This window comes from Prosopis cineraria, unplaced genomic scaffold (assembly GCF_029017545.1).
Source record: "Prosopis cineraria cultivar Desert tree isolate PC_DT_omini unplaced genomic scaffold, ASM2901754v1 PC11, whole genome shotgun sequence".
NCBI classification, from domain to species: Eukaryota; Viridiplantae; Streptophyta; class Magnoliopsida; order Fabales; family Fabaceae; genus Prosopis; species Prosopis cineraria.
Genome location: NW_026555342.1, coordinates 27,407,062 through 27,428,045, shown reverse-complemented (window position 1 = coordinate 27,428,045; position 20,984 = coordinate 27,407,062). Strand labels below are relative to the sequence as shown.

Sequence of the window (20,984 nt, the reverse complement as noted above, 5' to 3'; positions counted from 1 at the left end):
GAGATAGAAGTCTGATGATTCAGGGCAGAGGTCATCAAATAAGCAAGCTAATGCATGAAGTGGAGGCTGGAGATCCTCGCTCCCTTCAACTACTTAAAGGAGAGGCCTAGATATGATAGAGGGGGAGTAATCAGGTAGATGGTTTTATTAAAAAAAAAAAATATGAAGAGTTGGCATGAAGGAAGTTATGGAGCAGAGAGAGACGGTCGGTGGTGACCCAAATCGTAGAGAAAGGGACTTTAAACTGTAAGCCATATCCTCTGGTTTCTTGTGCTTCTCTTACTATCCTTCAGATGGTTATCTCTCAAATCATTTGATGGCTTCGCATTAGTTATTGTATCTTTACCATCATAGAGGTAAGTGGTCTCTGCATCAGCTATGATGAGAAAGGGATGTATCTTCTGCATTATTTATTTGTGCTTGGCATTAGTTATTGTATCTTTCTCAATTTATGCTTGGCATGGTTTCTTGGTTCTTTAGGGGGATGTCAGGAATGTTCTCAAGGTTGGTCAGAAGTGTTTGAGAGGGCAGGGCAGTGGTATTTGTAAGAATTTTATTTTTAATATGACGATAAATGTTAATGACTCTTGATGATATTTAAAAATAAGAGTCTCAATTTCGAAAGGAAGACCATTAATTATCTTGGTTAAATAATCCATGGATATTTATATATTTATAGCCTTGCTTCACCGGATAAGGTTCATTCACCTACTTTTCCAATTACATTGCAGCCAAGCTCAAGAAGATTGCAGAACTTACTCAGAAGCTGCAAGTGATGTAGCAGACCAGGTTTTATTCCCCCGCTTTTCCAATTACATTGCATGGATATTATTCTTCTCAGGTTGTTTCTGTCTGTGATTGTTAAGTAGGCCCTTCATTTTGCTACCTTATATGACACCTCTTACCAAAGATATGAGGTTTTAAGGGTCTAGCTATTATCATTTACTTCTCATTCCAAGTGGTTAGTTTTTAGAAAAAAATTGTTGAGTTGGTAGATCCTTAAAATATGAAAATTAAGAACTATCAAACTTGCATGATAACAAGGACATTGAAGATAACGTGTCTCATCTGGTTTGGCCCAACAAAGGTACGTCTATTCCAATTTTAAGAGCAAAATAGGAATAAAGTAGAATCTGGTCAGCCTAACATAAATGCAGAACTTCATTTGCTTTTTGGATAAAAATAAAAAGGTTATTAGAAGAAAAGGTAAGTGGAGTATAAGACATCCTCCTAGGATTCAAATCTCACTGCCCTGTTCATGCTTTTTCAATTCTTAGTTTAAGCGTTCTGAGCAATGTTTGCAGCTTTAGATAAAGGTACCTCTAACTCTTAATGTTCTCATCAATTAATGTGCTTAGGGAAGTCTCACATGCATATAGTGCAAGTTAGTTCATTACAAGATCACAGAAGAACAGGATAGAGATTAGAAAAATGTAAATATTGAAAGGAGGAAGGTGGCTCAATTGGCTTTGAGAAAAAAGGACCATTTCTTCATTAAAAAAAATATTTTTACTTTCAGAATGTAAGCATAGTTTTATATTTTAACATTAACTGATCTGGAAATGAGGCATCACATAATTCCTTTTCCATATGACATATTTTAAACTAATGGCGAGGTAACCTGAAACTTCACCAGTGATAATTAGTTGTCCCTTAATATTTCCTTGCAGGAATTAAGTGGAGGAAAATTGCAAGGTGAATCAACTACTATGCCGCTCACATTCCGTGTGGTACTACATATCAATCCTTACTTGTAGAGGATTACACATAGAATCAAAATAAAAACTTTTTCCGGAAACCAAGCCCCATGTAATTAGTTTCTCTTTGCAGTTTTAATATTTTTTTCCCCCTGAAGGAAGAACCTTCTGTTTTATATGCACAAAATTTATATGTATTTGAGATAGACTCATTAAACTTAAGCATATACCTCATATAGATTTCTCTTCACCTGATCACTAAGTAGATATGTTTTCCTCTTCACTATTTTTTTCCTGAAGGAAATGTGAACAAAATATGTATGTATTTGATCATTACATAACTTGATCACTAAATACACGTTTCTCTTCACTTTTTCTCCTCAAGGAAATATGAACAAAATGTATATGTATTTGAGGTAGATTTAAGCATAAGCATATACATCTTATAGATTTCAGTAAGTTGCACTTATGGCTTATGTTTATTGAGTTTATCTAACTTTTGCACTTGAAAGAATTATAATTTGTCATCTGAATTTTTTAATTCATCTTTATTATGCTTAGGAAAACATAATGGTCAATAGTTACTTTGTTATATGTATTAAAAATAATTCAAAGTTTTTGAGTTGCAGGATGCACTTAAATAATTGTAGAAAATGGCTGACAGGGAGCTTCTTGCTCTTAAATAAGAGCTTCAGAAGGAAATAGGATGGCAAGGTGAGGACCCTTCAACAAATTTTAGGTATGGAATCAAATTAATATATTGTACTCTGAAGAGGGAATATGTGAGCAGATAGAGTTAGTTTAAGGGAGCAACTGGTAATGAAATTTTAGAGCATTGATTTTGTGGCGTGGACAATGGAAGTTTAGTTAGAGTGACTAAGAAAAGTTATGCAAGAATTGGTTGATCTCTTCATATGGCTGTGAAACTTAGCTGAGATCATTGTAAAGATTGATCAAGAGCCAAAGGATTTTGGAGTTTGGAGTTTATGAGAAGATTCAGTTAACTGACGTTAATTGTTGGTAATCCAACTTGAAAGAAGACCTCACCTAGACACATGGAGAAGTTGCAGCAAGATGTCAATCTGGGCAATTCTGTTTGATTAGCTTGTGGAGGTTAATTCGTTCGCAGTATTTATTGTTATAATTGACATATTTAACTTAATCTTTTCAGTTGCAAATATATTTAATTTTGTTGCAAATACACACGCGCGCTCTAATAAAGCTAAACTAAATCATAATGATGGATCGCAGCATATTGCCTTTGATTTGCAAGTCTTGAGACCCTTGTATTTTATCATTTTCAATGTGATAATATTGATTATAATCAGCTGATCAACAAAGGGCAGACCCATTTTGATAAAAGCAGGTGGTGTCATCTGACATAAGAAAAAGTAACATTAGTTTTTATTGTCTTCTGAACTGCATTAAACGGGGAGATAATTTGAAAGAAGTTAAAGAAAAAGAATAGTTTATAATGATGGCTTTTTTGCTGCAAAAACCTGGCATAATTGTCCAAAAGGAAGTATTGTGTGTGCGCTTTTGTTTTGTTTTTTGTTTTTTTACAATTTTCACATACATGGGTGATAGGAAAGCGTGTGTGGACTAAGTACACTTACATGTAATTTTATTTTATTTTTTGGTTAGAGTACACTTACACGTGTATAAGATGCAAGTGTGGACAAGTAGGTTAAAGATTTGGGGGTCAAATAATTGCTTATCCTCTTGTGTTCACTTTTATAAATGTCAAAAGGAAGTGTGCCTAAATTGTGTCAATAAGAATTTATGCAAGTGTTATCATGCGGCTTGGACATCTAGCGAACTTCATGCAGTTAGAATGATTCGAATCTTTTCTTGAGTTTCTCCAATTTAATTATTCAACAGGTTATCTTGATTGATGAATTTTTTTAATAATAGTTAATGCTATTGGATATTATTTGACATTGTATTGGGAAAATTGTATACGGCATGATATAATTAATTCATCATGTTAAATGTTATCATGAATGTTGCTTGTACGTTACAGTATATAAAATTCTTACCTATGTGGGAACCATGTAGAATGAATTAACCCAATTAAGTGTAAATATTAAATTGGATATCTTCATTTATCATGCTATTAAACAAACATGGGCCATATTTCAGAATGATGTGCCTTATCTTTGTTTACTACTTAAAATGGATTACATATGTTATAGTCATATAACGTTTAGGCTATATTTCATCTTTATGGGCCTAAAACATTAAAATGGCATTGACTACACCAATTTCTTTCATATATTATGAAACTTTTAATTGTTTTTGAATATAAAAGTAATATAATATGTTTCATTATAACATCAGAAAATATAGGTTCCCGTATGGGGAGTAAATGCTAAGATTTTTTTAGTTGTTTTTGCATAATTTAGGTATTACAGAATGTCCTGAGTAAACTAAAAATGGTAACAAATCAAAGAATTTAGTTATTGTCATGTTTATTGCTTATTGAATAAAATCACAAATATTATTATTATCATTATTATTATTATTGCATACATTGATTGCGCTATAATTATGTTATATAAATTTTAAAAAGTTGATGTTTTCTTTTTCCTTTTTTATATAATATAAAACATCTCTTACAAAAATTAAAAATAATACTTTAAAAATATTACATGTAATGAAATGTTTTTCGTGTATCGCACGGGAGAGTAAATGTTAGTTTTGATAATGGAGAGTCGAATAGGCGCATTGTCGAACATTGAAGAGCTATTTTCTCATATAAATATTATAGTCAACAAAGAATTCGATGAAAGTTTTCCCAAGCTATTTATCTGATCCCATATTTATGATAATTGATAAGGCGGCAATTTCAGTGACGTAAGCTGTAAGTGGAAGTTCAAATCCCAAATTAAAAAAATATATATATAATGTAAGGACTTGTGTTTTCTATTTTTAAAAATTATTTTATATTTTTAAAAATAGACAAATTTTAAAACTTGTTTAGATAAGTATTTTTCATTTAATTATTTTTAAACTATTTTTATTTTTAAAAATAAAAAATAAAAACAACTTTAAGTTGTTTTTTTGTTTTATTTTTCTTATTTTTAAAATACAATAAATTTGATTATTAGAAATTATAGTTACTTTCACCAATTTCTACTATTAATTCCCACTATTAATTACCTAAAACCATTACTATCAGTTAATTTTTTAATTTTAAAACTGTTTTTTAATTGATATAACCAGGCGGATTTCATTTTATTTTTTTTTTAATTTAAAAAATATATATTATAAAACAGTTTTTAAAAAAAAAAAATGAGAACAAAACCAAACAGGCCTTAATTATTTTTGCTCATCATTTGTTTAATAAATTCATTAAAACCAAATCTCAGGTGGACTCAATATTAAAAGTCAATCTGCTCTATTCATAGTAGCCACATGAGAAGCGCAGCCCTTGATAATTTAAATACATATTGATTGATTTCAGAATAATTTATACAATTTATATAAAAATAAATAATGATACCAATAATAAATATTTCTATAAGCAGTGTACATGCAAAGGGCTAAATAGTTATTTTTTGGGCAGAAAGCTCATCTATATTTTGTTTCATTACCTTTGATGCATAGATACAATACGTATTCAATACGTTGACAATTTCTTTTTTTCAAAATTTAAGACACCATACTAATTAATCCAATACGTGCATATATAAATACACACACACACAATTATCAACATATTGAATATGCATTGTATCTGACTATTCCACCACCATCACATTAGTTTACTCTGATTCTTTCAAGTCTGCCACTCTAAAGATTCCGTTTTGTTATCATTAGTTTATTGTGTGGATTAATCTATTTCCCTGTATTGTCACAAAAATATTGTACATGATAAATGCGGAGGAAAGATTATAAAGGGAAAAATAACATAATCAAAGGAGATAGGTGAACATGTTCATAAAGGAAAAAGATAATTTAGTTTACAAAGTTTGAAATTATAATTCATGAGATTTTTAAAAGGTGTGATGATTCCTACATTTATAGTATATATTAATAATTTTTATTATACTTACCATGAAAGAATAGTAATTTAATTTATTTTTATTTTTATTTTTTTAATCCATTTTTTTTAGTAATGGGACTCAGGGGATTAAGTAACAAGTCCATAATAGTGGGCAAAGAAAGTGTTTACTTTATCTGAAGACTTGTTTCTTGCCTAGTAACTTGAGTCCACATTATCATTGATGTTAATTTCATTTCAGTCTTCTGGGACTACTCGAACCATAGTCAACATTGGCAGACTTTCTAAAATTTTCACATATTGTAGCAGTTCCATAAACTGCTACCATTTTCACGCCAACAAATTCAAACTAGAGAACAAAATTTTGGGTCAGGCTTCATTTCGATTCGGGCATAGCAGTTTGTCCAAATCGCTGTATATATTGTAGTATTCTGGATAAGGTAGTAGCAGTTTGGAAAACAGCTACTATATACCTCGCTACGCTTTAATCTGTATAGTAGTGGGTTGGCAAATTGCTACTAATTGGTAGCATTTTGAACGAATGCTAAATATCTTTTTTGACGGTGTAACGACTATATTTTATTTGATATGACTTTAAAGGACTATATGACAATGCTAATTTCGATATTCTCTTAATTGAAATTATATTTTTAATGGTTTTATGTATCATACATATACATATACACACACACATACACACATGATTGAATAAGTATCAACATATGGAATATATACTGTATTTATGCATCATAGCTGTTAACCTGTATCAACTGGGGAAAGAGATAATCTATGCTCCGAGACTTAAGTCATTACGGTATAGTGACATGCTATGATTATTCCACCACTACCGCATTAGTTTACTTTGATTCTTTCAATTCTTCCTTTGAGTGATGGATTCTTGCATTATGCTTTGATGGTGGGTTTACTGTTCAAATACAAGAATCAGAGAATGTGTCAAACACATGGATTGCGTCAATAATGTTAACCACTGATCACGGACAATACATCTAAGGGATTGAATCTAGCAGAAACCCTAGTTTGGCTAAACTCAGAAACATCATGTCCTCGTTTTTCTTTCTCTCTTTTGGCAGTAGATGCAGTAGATACTGTAGATATATATCATCTCTTCACTGAAAACCAAAAACAGGAAAAAGAAAATGTGTTATGGGAAAAATAGAAAATTTTGCACTGAGTAAATTGCAGAGGAGTAGTAAATCAATGATAATCGGCAAGGAAAGTGTTAACTCTATCTAAAGACTTGCTTCTCACTTAGTAATTTAAGTCTACATTATCAGTCTTAGTAAATGGAGGGTATTTGAGTCTTTCAATCATTGAGATTAATTTCATTTCAATCCTCTTTGACTAAAGTGAAATTTCAGATTTTAATGGGCCACATTTGAGATTATGTCACATCTCTGGTCCTGTATTGAAATTCTCGCCTTCTCCTATCCATGTAGTCCCCCCCCCCCCCCCCGGGCGGGAAATCAATCAATGACCTGTAATATGTTTTTGGGTAATTTAACTACTCGTTAACTATATATAAACAAAAAAAATAATGTTTAGATCAATTAAAACAAATACATGCCATGGACAACAATTAAGATTGGAGCACCATTCTTTTTTTTTTATATATACCAGCAATTATGTGGAGTAAATATTTTTTTTTTGTTCTGAGAACTAATATTCTGCAAAACATATTTTAAAAACAAAAAATAATACAAATGAGTGTTTTTCTCATCCTTTTTATTCTTCATAACAATAATTTTAAAATACTTAAAAGATGTTTCTGTTTTTTTATTCATGAGAACAATATTTTATTTTTTTTGTTCTCCAAAACGTTTTTTAAAACTACATTACCAAACAAAATATTTTATTTTTTTGTTCTTCAAAATGTTTTTAAAACTACATTACCAAACAATTGTTTTTTTTTTTTATACAAGGGAACTAAAACTGTTCTCAAAATAAATTACCAAACAAGCCCTTAAGTTCTGAAAATTTGGGCAAAGCATTTGGTTCATTTTTTTTTTAATTCCTTGCAATTATTCTCTTTTTACTTGGAGATGATTTTATTCATTTGGGGCACGATTAGACATTAAATATGAGCATATTTTTTAGTTGAAATTTAAATCTTAGTTTGTCACTACTTTGTGACAGTCTAGTTTCTTTCACTAGAAAGCGTTTGATTCATTAATCTACCAACTAGACAGAATTTCATTTTTCAACATTAATTTCACAAAATCATCTTTTTCGATAAATATATTCCCTCCCACATGCAACCTTCATTTTTTTTATTGCATTAGGTGACCATCTATCATAAATAATACATATTCGACATATGGTGAGATACTAAATGCAGTAAATTCTTTTAATGAGGAATCGAGTGAACACATATATAATACACCTTGATTGAGAATAATAATGAACATATAAATATGATGCCCACTCCATACTGAAAAAAATATTAAAAAGAGAAAACATATAAATAAAAATTCTTAGTGTTTTTCCCCCTTAATTTGGACATTATTTTTAGGAAATAAATGCTATGAAATTGAAAATCTGTAAATTTTGTGAATTTTGCAAGAGAAAGTAGAATTTATAATTTAAAAATAATAAAATGAGGAAAATATTAAAAAAAACATTACAGAAATTCATGAATCTTTAGGCTTGTTGACAATTTAGAGTTGAAAAACGCTCGATAGTGGTGGTTGCCTATAGTTAATATATGTACCCCTCTATAAGCAGAACCATGGGCTGTGATTGATGCAGTTTAGACACGACGTGGGGGCAGTATTTTAGAAAAGTTAAGCTAGCTATTAATTGACTGTAAGCTGTGGATCTTTTAAACCCATCACACTAATTCTGAGAATGCCAATAGTCTTTTGATTAGGTAAATCCACTCTCTACTACATAGAGAGTGACAAGTTGAGGTTGAACATATCTATTGGGAATGAAATAATGTGCAGACTTTCTAGTCTCCTTTTCCCTCCCCATGATAGGGCTGGGTTCACATGACCTGAATCATCCACTAGACTCTTGGCATTGGTTAGATTCATATTGGAACTATCATATTCCAGTTGGGTCTCTCCTTTTTTAAACCAAAAAAATATGATGATAATGCATTAATGCCTATTGTAGTGGTTAACCATAGATAAATGTAATTTAATAGTCAAGTATAGTATGTTTTAAAAATAGAAAAAACAGACTTTTAAGATGCTTTTGTTTTTTGCTTCTAAAAGCAAAAATCCATTTTGAATACCTTTAAATCTAGAAGATTTATTTAATGATACTTTTTATTTATTTATTTTTGTTTTTAAAAACAAAACAATTTTCAAAAGCAGAAATCAAACATTCCCTTAAATTTAGAGAATGTAAATCCTTAGTTTTTTTTGGGCTGTGATTAAAAAACAAAACTCAAATTTTCTAATAATTTCAAACCTGTGCAGACAATTTGAGAAAAGGACAGCTTTGCATAGGAATACATGCGTCAAAATTCTATTGTGGAGAGACAAATTTGAGAAAATGACAACACTTCAGAGAAATACATGCGTCAAACTTTTATTGTTTACAACTTGTTTAAAAGACAAGGATTGATGAATAGGAAGATTCAGCTGTATACTGCTAAGAAAAATTGAGAAGTCTTGGGCGACTACGTCAACGAAAATTCCAAATGGTTGCAGGTTTTCTTTCTTCCCCAAAGGAAGCGGCAGTTTAAGAAAAACTAAATAGTTCAGAATACAATATGCTATAATAGTTATCCTTCACAGCATTCAGGAAACCCATTATCTTCCTCAATTAAAGATAATCATCATGTTCGTCATGGGATTCAGTAAAAAAGCTCGCTTGCTGCGTCCTTTCCTTATATGTTTGTTCTCTACGACACGTATGGTCTGTGCCTTGGACTCCATTTCATCATCTGTGTCAATCCAAGAACCTGAAACAGTAAGCTCAAGTAATAACATGTTCACACTAGGATTCTTCAGTCCTCAAAATTCTACAAATCGCTACCTGGGAATTTGGTGCATGTCCGAGTCTTCTATTGTTTGGGTTGCTAACAGAAACAACCCACTAACAGATTCTTCTGGGATTCTCACAATATCAGAAAATGGCAATCTTGTTGTTTTGAATGGTCAAAGACAGGTTCTTTGGTCAACAAACGTCTCACAAGTTGCCTCAAACTCTAGTGCTCAACTCTTGGATTCTCGCAACCTTGTCCTTACTGATGGAATTACAGGAGTATCCGTATGGCAGAGTTTCCAACATCCTGGCAATACACTATTACCATACATGAAAGCCAGTACTAATAAAAGAACAGGTAAGCAAGTGAAACTTACATCATGGAAAAGTGCATCTGATCCATCTTATGGAGAATTTTCTTGCAGTCTTGAAGTCCGTAATGTAACTGAAGTATTTGTGTGGAAAGAAAATCATCCTTATTTTCGAACTGGTCCCTGGGATGGCGCAGAGTTTCTTGGGGTACCAAGGACAGATTCAATTAACAATAAGGATGGGTTTCAAGTGACAGAAGACGATGTGACTGTGGAACTATATTTTTCATACAAGTATTTTGTGACTTTTACCCTAAATCCTCAAGGTAAAATAGAACAACGGCTTTCGAATTCCCAGACAAATAGATTGGAACTTATGAGGATGATTGGTTCTTCAGAGTGTGATGCTTATGGCAAATGTGGTCCATTCGGGATTTGTAATTTGCAGACCTCCCCAATTTGCAGCTGCTTGAGAGGGTTTGAACCAAGGAACAAAGAAGAATGGGAAAGGCAAAAATGGACCAATGGGTGTGTTAGAAGAGAAGCACTTCAGTGTGAAAGAGACACAAATGATTCTCAAGTTAGCAAAATAGATGGGTTTTGGAGGCTGGAGAGAGTGAAATTACCAGATGATGCACAAGTGTCACCTTCTTTCTCTGAGGCTATCGTAGACTGTCAAACTGCATGCCTCAAGAATTGCTCTTGTATCGCTTATGCTCATGAAAGAAACCTTGGCTGTATGATTTGGTATGCAGATTTACTCGACTTACAGAGCTTACCAGGCGAAGAGATTGATGTTTACATACGTTTAGCCTACTCAGAACTAGGTATCCATTTTAATCAGAGAAATCTTTCTAAAATACCCTACAACACACTTGTTTACTGTCCAACATGTCTCCCAACGATATGTAACATGACATGACATGTAAACAGCCACGCAACAAGTATATAGTGCTTAGATGAAAGTTAAAGTTGAACCAAATCCTAGTTGAATGTTGAAGGTATTATAAAATGTGGGAGCAATTTTCTTTCAAAAAGAGTTAACTAGCATGGCTCTTGCTCGCAAAACAAGTGTTACGACAAATACTTGGAGAGCTTTATTTTTTTATTTTTTATTTTTTCATTGTCTGTTGATGACAATATACATGGTAAAGTCATGGCGTTATTGTTATAAAATGAATGCTCTTTGAATGTTTCTTTTCTTTGATACAGGCATAGGCAAGAGGAAGATGACATGGCCAATTATGATATCGGTTTTTATAGGGCCAATTCTCATTACAGTGTCTGGATATTTCCTATGGAAAAAATGCTCAAACCAAAAAGGTAATTTTCAAGTTTACTGTAAGTGTTCATTCAAGGCATGAGTGATCTTTTTTATTATTTAGATAGGATACAATCTTAGCTTTGTAATCTTAGATAATCCCTCGAACATGAGTTTCATCATTTTGATACAGAATATGCGAACTTCATATAGTTAACTCATAACTCTTGGAGCCTAGTATTAGAATAGCAATATATGTTTTTTGAGGAAATAAAATGGGGAAACTGTGTAAAACGCAGGTGAAATGCAGGTACAGACTCCAGACATAACAAGGATGATGCCCCTGAAGCAAGTCCATATCCCAGATCTATCATTGTTTTCTTTGAGAAAGTTGGAAACTGCAACAAATAACTTTGACATATCAAATAAACTTGGACAGGGTGGTTTTGGTCCAGTTTACAAGGTGATTTTCAGTCTTTTTAAACTTCATAATCTTTCAATTCATAATTAATGTTCTTTATCATCTTATTACAGGGGGCATTGGAAGATGGGCAGGAAATAGCTGTAAAAAGACTATCAAGATTATCCGGACAGGGTATGGAAGAATTTATAAATGAAGTGGAGTTGATCTCTAAGCTTCAACACCGAAACCTTGTTAGACTTCTTGGATGTTGCATTGAAGAAGAGATATTGGTTTATGAATACATGCCAAACAGAAGTTTGGATACATATATCTTTGGTTAGTGCCCAGTCCCCATGCCTATCACAGTTTAGTACATGGATGTTTCTATGCTTTGCATAGGATGAATAAAGGAGAAAATGAAAACTTAATTGCTTAAGAATACTCAAAGAAATACAAGTATGGTACTTCAACTTTTATTTTACCTCATGCTACCACTGTTGACATTTGTAGCAATGCTTCCAAATTCTACAAGTTCATGTGAGATTTTGTACCTCTTGATGTGCAAGTTCAATGGAATCTATGAACAATTAAAGTGGTTTCATAATACAAATAGTTAAGATACAAGTAATTACCTCGCATACCAAATACACCACCACCTATTATCACAGTGTAGGAAGGGAGTAAAGTGTCTTCTTATGAACATCTACTGTCATCACATCTTACTCAAACAATGTTTTGCAGATCCATTAAAACAAAAATCCTTAGATTGGGAAAAGCGCTTCACTATAATCGAGGGAATAGCTAGAGGATTGCTCTATCTTCACAGAGATTCAAGATTACGAATTATACATAGAGATTTAAAGGCAAGTAACATATTATTGGATGAGAAAATGAATCCAAAGATATCAGATTTTGGAATGGCTAAACTTTTTAGAAGTAGTGAAAATCAAGCAAATACAGAAAGAATTGTTGGAACATAGTAAGTGCTCCTTTCCCTTCGTCTATGATAATTATATTATTAGCATATTGAAATCTCAAAGATATAGTTTATAAATGCAGTGGCTATATTTCTCCAGAATATGCAACAGAAGGGCTCTATTCAGAGAAATCTGATGTATTTAGCTTTGGTGTTTTGCTGCTGGAGATTATTAGTGGAAGAAAAAACACCAGCTTTTATGAAGATGCAGAATGTTTCACACTTTTAGGATTTGTAAGCCTCTCCAATTTTCACCTTTCTTTCTTGCAAAAGCTTTAAAGCCCTGATATAACATTGAAGTTAAACATCTATCATTTTTACTTGTTAATGTTTCTAGGCATGGAAATTATGGATAGATGACAATGTTATGCCTCTAATAGATCCACAAATATATGATCCAAGCTTTTACAAGGACATATTGCAGTGCATGCATATTGGGCTTTTGTGCGTGCAAGAACTTGCAAAAGATAGGCCCACAATGGCCTGTGTAATGTCAATGCTTCATAGTGAGATTATGGATATTCCTCTCCCAAACCAACCTGCATTCATTCTCAGGCAGACCATGTCTCTTGCAGAAGAGCAAACTACAAAAAATGGATCATGTTCCATCAATAAAGTAACCATCTCTAATATCGAGGGGAGATAGACAGGGGTTTGTGAAGTTTCTATTTTATTTTGAAAGACCTAAAGTATATTCTTCATTGACTTACACTTTCAATATCTGCAATAGGGTAGCTCTACCTTGTTTCTACAAAAAGATTTTCTATCTTGTTAATCCCAAACGTTAAGCATATTTTCTGTATGTAATGAACATTTATGGTCATGTTCCCTCCTTTGAATGCTGGTGTGTTTGTTCTGCCACACCCCAATTTAAACACACTTGCTAACCATATTTGTTCCCAAGTACAAGTAGAGTGTAGGAGATGCTATATTTGAAAATCATATTTGTTATTTTGGGTCAACTATTCACAAGGTAACATTGAAAATTTAAAATAAAATCTTAGACACATCGTTTGTCGTTGATCCTCATCTCATTTCAATTTTCTAAAGTATTTTTCTAAAGATAAATAATAGGATAGATTTTCATCTTGCATACCAATCAATATCATCGTTTATTCATCCACAAAAACTATTTTATTTTACCATTGGTAAGCTCAATTTTTTATGCCATTAATTGAATAATTCATATCATGAGCTACGCTTATCTTTATTTTCTTGTAAAGATTTATGCGTCCCCTATCTAGGAAAAATAAAAAAATATTAAGTATTATAAAAAAATCTTCAGAAACTCATCATTCAATATTTACGTACTTTACATGTATAAAAATTATCTAAATGTTTATATCTCATACAAGCTCGCCATTGAGCAGTTTCACACGCATATTCCCTAAGATATGCATGTCACGTTCCTGATCAATCTAAGGATAGTAATAATTGTTAAACTTTGCATTACATACAATCTAGTTAACATATACTACTAGCCACAATTTCATTAATTATCATTCCATTCAATACTTTGCATTAATTATATTGGAAATCTTCTTCTCTTTCCTCTTACTTGGACTTTTCACTTGAAATAGCAAGTGATCAGGTGGTAAGATTTTAGGGAGAAATCTCAGTAGCAAACACAATCATTCAATATATACATATTATCACTTAAGCACATCCATATAAGTTTATATAACTTTTCAACATCAATTGGCAAAGCAGAGAGTACAACAGTTGGCAACAAATTCTCAACACATATATAAAATTCCCAAACATTGTACATATTGCACGATCACACTCAAAGCAGTAACTCATACACGTATAAGCATATGTCCTTCGTAAAATAGAATAACAAAGCAAGTATAAATATATCCAAGGAAAAATAAACATGCATATAAAGAAGAGTAGTATTGGTACCTAGTATTCTTGACTCTCACCACAAGTACTGATCATATAAATTCTCAAATCTGAAATTAAACCTCTTCAACTTAATTAATCGATTTACTTTGTCTTGCTTCAATACTATCTATCCATATTGTGTCATATAAAGGTTTATATTATGTTTAGTTTAAGTTTTTATGATGACAAATATAGGACAAGTATAGATTAGTTAACTATGTGCATTAGAATGCTTCATATATATACAATAGTTAACTGTAACTATAGAACAATTACTTTAACGTGTTTTTACCTTTATTGTTTAAAGTAAAAAGTGATTTGTGTGCATAAAAATTATTTTACACTATCATACTTTTCTTTATCTTAAAGTAATTGTATATCCAAAGGTATTCAAAGTATTATCTTTTATATATTATCTTTTATATATTGGATATAAAGCTTTTACTATGCATAATACCATAACCATCATATTCATACTTATATACATATTGATACTTGAACTAACCATTTTATCATGATTTATCATTTAAGATGATCCAAAGTAAAGATGAGAGTGAGCATTAAGAGGAAGAAACCAAAGTCATCATTTGCATGCTACACTTAAGATTGAAGAACATAAAAATGAAGAAAACGATGATCCAAAAAGAGTTTAAGAAGAATGAAAGCATTCATATAAATTTGAATGAACCTTAAAAGCCATACACTTGATAGGTATGATATCATTAGGCTAAAAGCCTTTATGTTAAACTTATTAAAATAGATATATAATATTAACTCAAGATATTTTAAATTAAAACATGCATGTTAGTTATTAAGAGAAAAAGTTCCATAATCATGTTTTTCATCATTGATCATATATATTTCACAAGCTTTAAAATGTTTTGATTACTAACTTCATAAAATTTTCAAAGTTATCCTACTTCTTAAAATGGGGTTAAGTCTAAAAAGTTATGAACACTTGAAATTCAAACTTTGAAATGTGAATTGTGCAAAAATTTAAATTTGACCTTTAGTCATGTTATTTGTCATATCTCTCACCAAGTAAATCCTTTTAATGTGAAATAAATCTCATTTGAAAGTAGAGTCCATAAGCTTTTCAATTGTCTTTAGTTTATTCAAAATGAAGTTCTATTGAAAAAGATATGAATTTTAGCATTTGAGTGTTAAGATATTTATTTTGCACGGTGTTCAATTTTGACCATCGATCACTCTTATGATCTTATCTCAAAAATTACATTCAAGTGTGAAACTTGTTTTATTGAAAACTAAACTACAACAACTTTCCAGTGATATATATTTTGCCAGATTTGGAAGTGTATTGAGTGAGTTATAACCTTTCTAATTTATGTAAAGAAATGCCTTCTAATACACGCATGGGTGAAAATGTGCCCACGCACGTTTAGAGTTATAGAGAAGCGAGGTGCTTCTATCTTCATCAAACATGCTTGGATTAAAATATGCCCATGCGTGTATAGGGTTACAGAGAAGCTTGATGCTTCAAAACACATCATTCACGCTTGGTACATAGATTAGCCCATGCTTGAATCATTGAAGTGATTGGTGAGTCTATGTCACGCCCTGAAAATAGGATGTGACTAACATGGAATATATGCACAAAAGCTCATATCTTGTAAGCCTTAATGTCAGAAATGAAAATTTTTAAATCATGAACACATTTTGCCTAGGAGGAGACCACTTTCTATGCAAGTCATACTACAAAAGATTTAATAATTTTGTTGAAATTTTGACAAAACCTCTCCTATTAATAAGATCTTCCAAAAGTTTCACAACAAAATTTCAGTACAAACAACAAGGAGCTCTACTTCTACTAGCAGTCAGACAATTTATTCAACCACAACAAGGATTCTAACTATAATTTATGTGGAGCACCTAGAATAAGATCAAACAACAACAACAACAAGCCTTTATCCCACTAGGTGGGGTCGACTACATGAATTGCAAGACGCCATTGTGCTCTATCGTTTATCAAGTTTTTAGGAATATTATTAATTAAGAGATCGCGTTCAACAACTTCCAAGAGTGTTCTCTTAGGCCTTCCTCTACCTCTCTTAATCGGACTCAAAGTTATATGTTCCACTCTTCTCACTGGTGCCTCCCTTGGTCTTCGTTGTACATGCCCAAACCATCTCAACCGATTTTCTACCATTTTTCCTCAATAGGTGCCACCCTCACTTTTTCGCGTATGTGCTCATTTCGAATTTTATCTTTACGTGTATGTCCGCACATCCATCGTAACATTCTCATCTCTGCTACTCCAACTTTATGCTCTTGCTGTCCCGTTAGAGCCCAGCATTCACTACTATATAACATTGCCGGTCTGATAGCAGTGCGATAAAACTTTCCATTAAGTTTATTAGGCACCTTACGGTCACAAATAACTCCTTTAGCTTTTCTCCAATTAAACCACCCAGCTTGAATTCTATGTGAAATATCTCCACTGATTTCGCCATCATTTTGAATAATGGCTCCCAAATATCTAAACTTTTCTACTTGAGGTATAATTTGATCTCCCAATTTCACTTCCAAATTATTGTCGAATAGTCCTTTACCAAATTTACAATATAAATATTCCGTCTTACTTCTACTAGACGAAAACCTTTCGACTCCAATGTCCTCCTCCATAACTCAAGTTTGCAATTAACCTCTTCTCTTGTCTCTGCTATAAAAACTATATCATCCGCAAAGAGCATACATTTCGGGATTTCCTCTTGAATATGTTCTGTCAAAACATTTAAAATCAAGTTGAACAAATAAGGACTCAGAGATGATCCCTGATGTAGTCCAATCTTTATAGGAAAATCTTTTGTTTGACCACTAGGCGTTCTTATACTAGTTTTTACCCCCTCATACATATCTTTTATGGCTTTAATATAAGCAATCCGTACTCCCTTTTTTTCTAATGCTTTCCAAAGCACTTCTCTTGGTATACGGTCATAAGCTTTTTCCAAATCAATAAAAACCATGTGTAGATCTTTATCTTTACAACGATACTTTTCCATTAATCCCCTTAGTAGATAAATCGCCTCTGTAGTTGATCTACCTGGCATAAAACCAAATTGATTCTCAAAAATACTTGTCTCCAATCTCAACCTGTGCTCAATTACTTTCTCCCACAATTTCATTGTGTGGCTCATGAGTTTAATCCCTCTATAATTAGTACAATTCTGAATATCTCCTTTATTTTTATAAATAGGAATTAATGTACTTCTCCTCCACTCATCAGGCATTTTCTTGGACCGTAAAATCACATTAAATAACTTAGTTAACCATCTCACCCCTTCTTCACCTAAACATTTCCACGCTTCGATAGATATACAATTAGGTCCGTTGGCTCTACCATTTGCCATTTTCTTAAGAGCTTCCTTTACCTCCTTATCACGTATTATTCGATAGAATGACAAATTTTATTCTCCTTCACCAGTTACTAAATCCTCCAAGTTACTAGATGAATCCTCTCCATCATTGAAGAGTTTAGAAAAGTAAGTCTTCCATCTATTTTTAATTTCATCATCTGTAACTAAAATTCTTCCCTTTTCATCCTTAATACATCCTACCTGTTCTAGATCTCTTGATTTTCTTTCCCTACTCTTGGCAATCTTATAAATATTTTGCTCTCCTTCCTTCGTCTCAAGGTTCTTATAAAATTCTTCAAAAGCTTTAGAACGAGCTTCACCCACAGCTCTCTTAGTTTCTTTCTTAGCCATACGGTACCTCTCCCAATTTTCCTCATTGTTACACAAATGTATGGCTTTAAAACAGTTCTTCTTATACTTGATTTTGTCCTGTACACTATTATTCCACCACCAAGACTCCTTATCTCTCGGACCAAACCTTTTGATTCTCCCAAAACTACTTTTGCAACCTCCCAGATCTTTTTAGCCATATCCTCCCATATGATGTTAGCACTTCCCTGAGATTCCCAAATTCCTTTATCCAAAAGATTTCGCTTGAAAATATCTTGCTTCTCACCTTTTAATTGCCACCACCTAATCCTTGGTGTTACTACTTGTCGACGTTTTTGGATTTTACTCATAATACACACATCAAGGACTAGGACCCTATGTTGTGTCGTTACAGCATCTCCGGGGATCACCTTACAATTTTTACAAAGTCTTCTATCTGTGTTCCTAACCAAAAGAAAATCAATCTGTGACCTTGAGGCTCCACTTTTGTAAGTGATGAGATGCTCATCTCTCTTCTTGAAACAAGTGTTGGCAATCTTAAAATCATACGCCAATGAGAAATCAACAAGAGTTTGTCCTTCATTGTTTAGCTCTCCAAAACCAAAACCACCATGCACCCTCGCATACTGACCAGCTTCCCTCCCGACATGCCCATTAAAGTCTCCTCCAATAAAAATCTTTTCATTCTGTGGTATGTGTCGAATCAACCCCTCCAGATCCTCCCAAAATAATTCCTTAAGACTGGCTTCTATCCCGACTTGCGGCGCATAAGCGCTAACAATATTAACAGTCTCACGTCCAATTATCATTTTTAAGAAAATAATTCTGTCTCCAATTCTGCTAACTTCTACAACGTTCCTCTTCCACTCCTTATCTATAATGATGCCTACTCCATTGCGAGCACTTACTTTCCCTGTATACCAAAGTTTGAAACCTTGAATATCCTTAGCTTCTTCTCCACGCCATTTTGTTTCTTGCAGGCAAAGGATATTGATTTTCCTTTGAATCATAACCCCTACAACCTCTACAGATTTACAATTTAATGTCCCAACATTCCAAGTACCAAATCTAATTTTGCTCTTATGGACTAACTTCTTTAGCCGCGTGCATCCAGAATGACGCGGTAGCCCTTGCTCATTTAACACTACATCCGAGCGCCGATGCAGCGGCTCTAACTCACTTATCACTGTACTTGAGCCATGCAGCGCGTTACTTACGGGCAACGACCTAGCATTAACATTATAACGTCTATTGTCCATGTTCATGATAGATTCAACAAAGTTTTACATTGGCTGTTGATGGCCTAACACAACCCTCCTCCTTTACCCGGGCTTAGGACCGGCTATAAACATAGGCGGAGTTACCTAGAATAAGATCATAAAATATAATTTATAATTACAATTATTTACATTAAAAGAAGCTTAATTGCCAGTTTCTTAACTTCAAAGTAATACGAATGCCACACAATGGCTAGTAGAAGGTACAACTTTAGCCAAGATACTTGAGATCAAAAGAATACTTAACAATGAATAGCATCCCAATTTAAAGCTTATAGGAAAGAACACTAATGAAACAATAATGAATTTAACAAAAGTAACAATTTGACATAACAATTAACTCAATCAATGTTATGTTAAACAAACAAGATATGCAAGCATCCAAATAAAGATTGAAATTATGCAGCTTTATATAGGTGATTGAAATTATGTAGCTCAACACACACACACATCTAAATCCATATATGGTAAAAATAATCGTTTGCTTTACAAGATCAAATATAAAAAAAAAACAAGCTTTAAAACTCACTCTTTAGTAGGACTTAATAGAACTATTCAAAGCCAAGCGTAGATACACAATCATGAGAGTAAATAACTAACAAGCATGGATGTATAGTCTATGAGGATATATAACCAACAAGCGCAGCTAGAAGCTATGAAACAAGCGCAACAAAAAAACCATGAAACAAGTGCAGCAAAAAGCCACAAAATGAGCATAGGCATAAAGCCCACAAATAACAAGTGTGAGTGTTAAGCTCACGAATGACAAGTGTGAGTGCAATACTCACAAATAACAAGCTAACTAGGATTTAACCATGACGCACCAAGGGTTAACGAAACTACCATTAACTAGTATTCTGATTTAGTCCCACAATTTAAACTAGGCATGCATGGGTCCAAAAATCAATGTCTCTTCACATCATAATCATCATAAAACAATTCATCAACAATCTCCCATGCATGAATCATTGATAAATCATTTCTTAACCCATAAATCAAACTGTATCAGTATGTTAAATAATTAAAGATACTCAATCATAAAACAATTCTATATTTTCTTTAAAAGTTAAATAAAATGAAAATAGTTCCTTTCAAAATAGTGAATATTAGAAATTGAAGTCATATTAATATGCACGTGAAAATTTAACAATATTTGATAACATAGAATTAGCCTATAAATTAATCAAGGTGCTATCCACTTACTCTTTTCCATCCATCGACTACCAAATGCCATTTCAACTCACTTCGGATACTTATAATCTTATTAGTGACCAATATAGTTAGTTAAAGACCAATAAAGCTTAACCATTCTTCATCTGGTTTCAGTGTATTGTGGAAACATAATTGACCCTAAACTTTGTATGGTCATAACTTGAGCTAAGAATATCCAATATTAGCAAATTAGGACTTTCTAGAAAGATATATTCATTTACTATCGACTGTCAAAGTTTCAAAGTAATTGAAGAAAATTATGTCTAAAAAAGCAATAAAACAGCAAATCTGATATA

The 20,984-nt window shown here is 32.5% G+C and overlaps 3 protein-coding genes across 8 annotated transcripts; 2 read left to right on the top strand and 1 right to left on the bottom strand.

Moving 5' to 3' along the window:
* Positions 1 to 175: 175 nt before the first annotated feature.
* Positions 176 to 2,896, top strand: LOC129286406 (uncharacterized). The gene is made up of 5 exons (XM_054922367.1): positions 176 to 246; positions 332 to 544; positions 732 to 789; positions 1,671 to 1,730; positions 2,327 to 2,896. The coding sequence occupies exons 1-5, from the start codon at positions 176 to 178 to the stop codon at positions 2,339 to 2,341; spliced, it is 417 nt and encodes a 138-aa protein (XP_054778342.1). The 3' UTR covers positions 2,342 to 2,896.
* A 6,336-nt stretch (positions 2,897 to 9,232) lies between these two features.
* On the bottom strand, positions 9,233 to 19,536 carry LOC129285497 (uncharacterized). 6 transcript variants are annotated; one of them, XM_054921240.1, is made up of 4 exons: positions 10,595 to 19,536; positions 10,035 to 10,436; positions 9,709 to 9,964; positions 9,233 to 9,616 (listed from the first exon to the last, which is right to left on the bottom strand). In XM_054921240.1, the coding sequence occupies exon 1, from the start codon at positions 19,462 to 19,464 to the stop codon at positions 18,076 to 18,078; it is 1,389 nt and encodes a 462-aa protein (XP_054777215.1). In that variant the 5' UTR covers positions 19,465 to 19,536; the 3' UTR covers positions 9,233 to 9,616; positions 9,709 to 9,964; positions 10,035 to 10,436; positions 10,595 to 18,075. The 6 variants fall into 6 exon arrangements, with proteins under 6 accessions (XP_054777215.1, XP_054777211.1, XP_054777216.1 ...); XM_054921236.1 differs by having other exon boundaries at positions 10,035 to 10,433; XM_054921241.1 differs by having other exon boundaries at positions 10,035 to 10,433; positions 10,616 to 19,536.
* Positions 9,511 to 13,254, top strand: LOC129286405 (G-type lectin S-receptor-like serine/threonine-protein kinase At1g11330). The gene is made up of 7 exons (XM_054922366.1): positions 9,511 to 10,795; positions 11,181 to 11,291; positions 11,529 to 11,692; positions 11,764 to 11,968; positions 12,374 to 12,611; positions 12,692 to 12,842; positions 12,946 to 13,254. The coding sequence occupies exons 1-7, from the start codon at positions 9,511 to 9,513 to the stop codon at positions 13,252 to 13,254; spliced, it is 2,463 nt and encodes an 820-aa protein (XP_054778341.1).
* Positions 19,537 to 20,984: the final 1,448 nt, after the last annotated feature.

What these genes read in the sequence shown, in the direction of transcription:
- LOC129286406 (XM_054922367.1), top strand. Translation starts at nt 176, where the DNA reads ATGAAGGAAGTTATGGAGCAGAGAGAGACGGTCGGTGGTGACCCAAAT. An exon ending in AGAGAAAGGGACTTTAAACT is followed by an intron (nt 247 to 331) that starts GTAAGCCATATC and finishes GCTTCGCATTAG; the next exon opens with TTATTGTATCTTTACCATCA. An exon ending in AGGGCAGGGCAGTGGTATTT is followed by an intron (nt 545 to 731) that starts GTAAGAATTTTA and finishes ATTACATTGCAG; the next exon opens with CCAAGCTCAAGAAGATTGCA.
- LOC129285497 (XM_054921237.1), bottom strand. Translation starts at nt 19,464, where the DNA reads ATGAACATGGACAATAGACGTTATAATGTTAATGCTAGGTCGTTGCCC.
- LOC129286405 (XM_054922366.1), top strand. Translation starts at nt 9,511, where the DNA reads ATGTTCGTCATGGGATTCAGTAAAAAAGCTCGCTTGCTGCGTCCTTTC. An exon ending in TTTGGATACATATATCTTTG is followed by an intron (nt 11,969 to 12,373) that starts GTTAGTGCCCAG and finishes AATGTTTTGCAG; the next exon opens with ATCCATTAAAACAAAAATCC. An exon ending in GAAAGAATTGTTGGAACATA is followed by an intron (nt 12,612 to 12,691) that starts GTAAGTGCTCCT and finishes TTATAAATGCAG; the next exon opens with TGGCTATATTTCTCCAGAAT.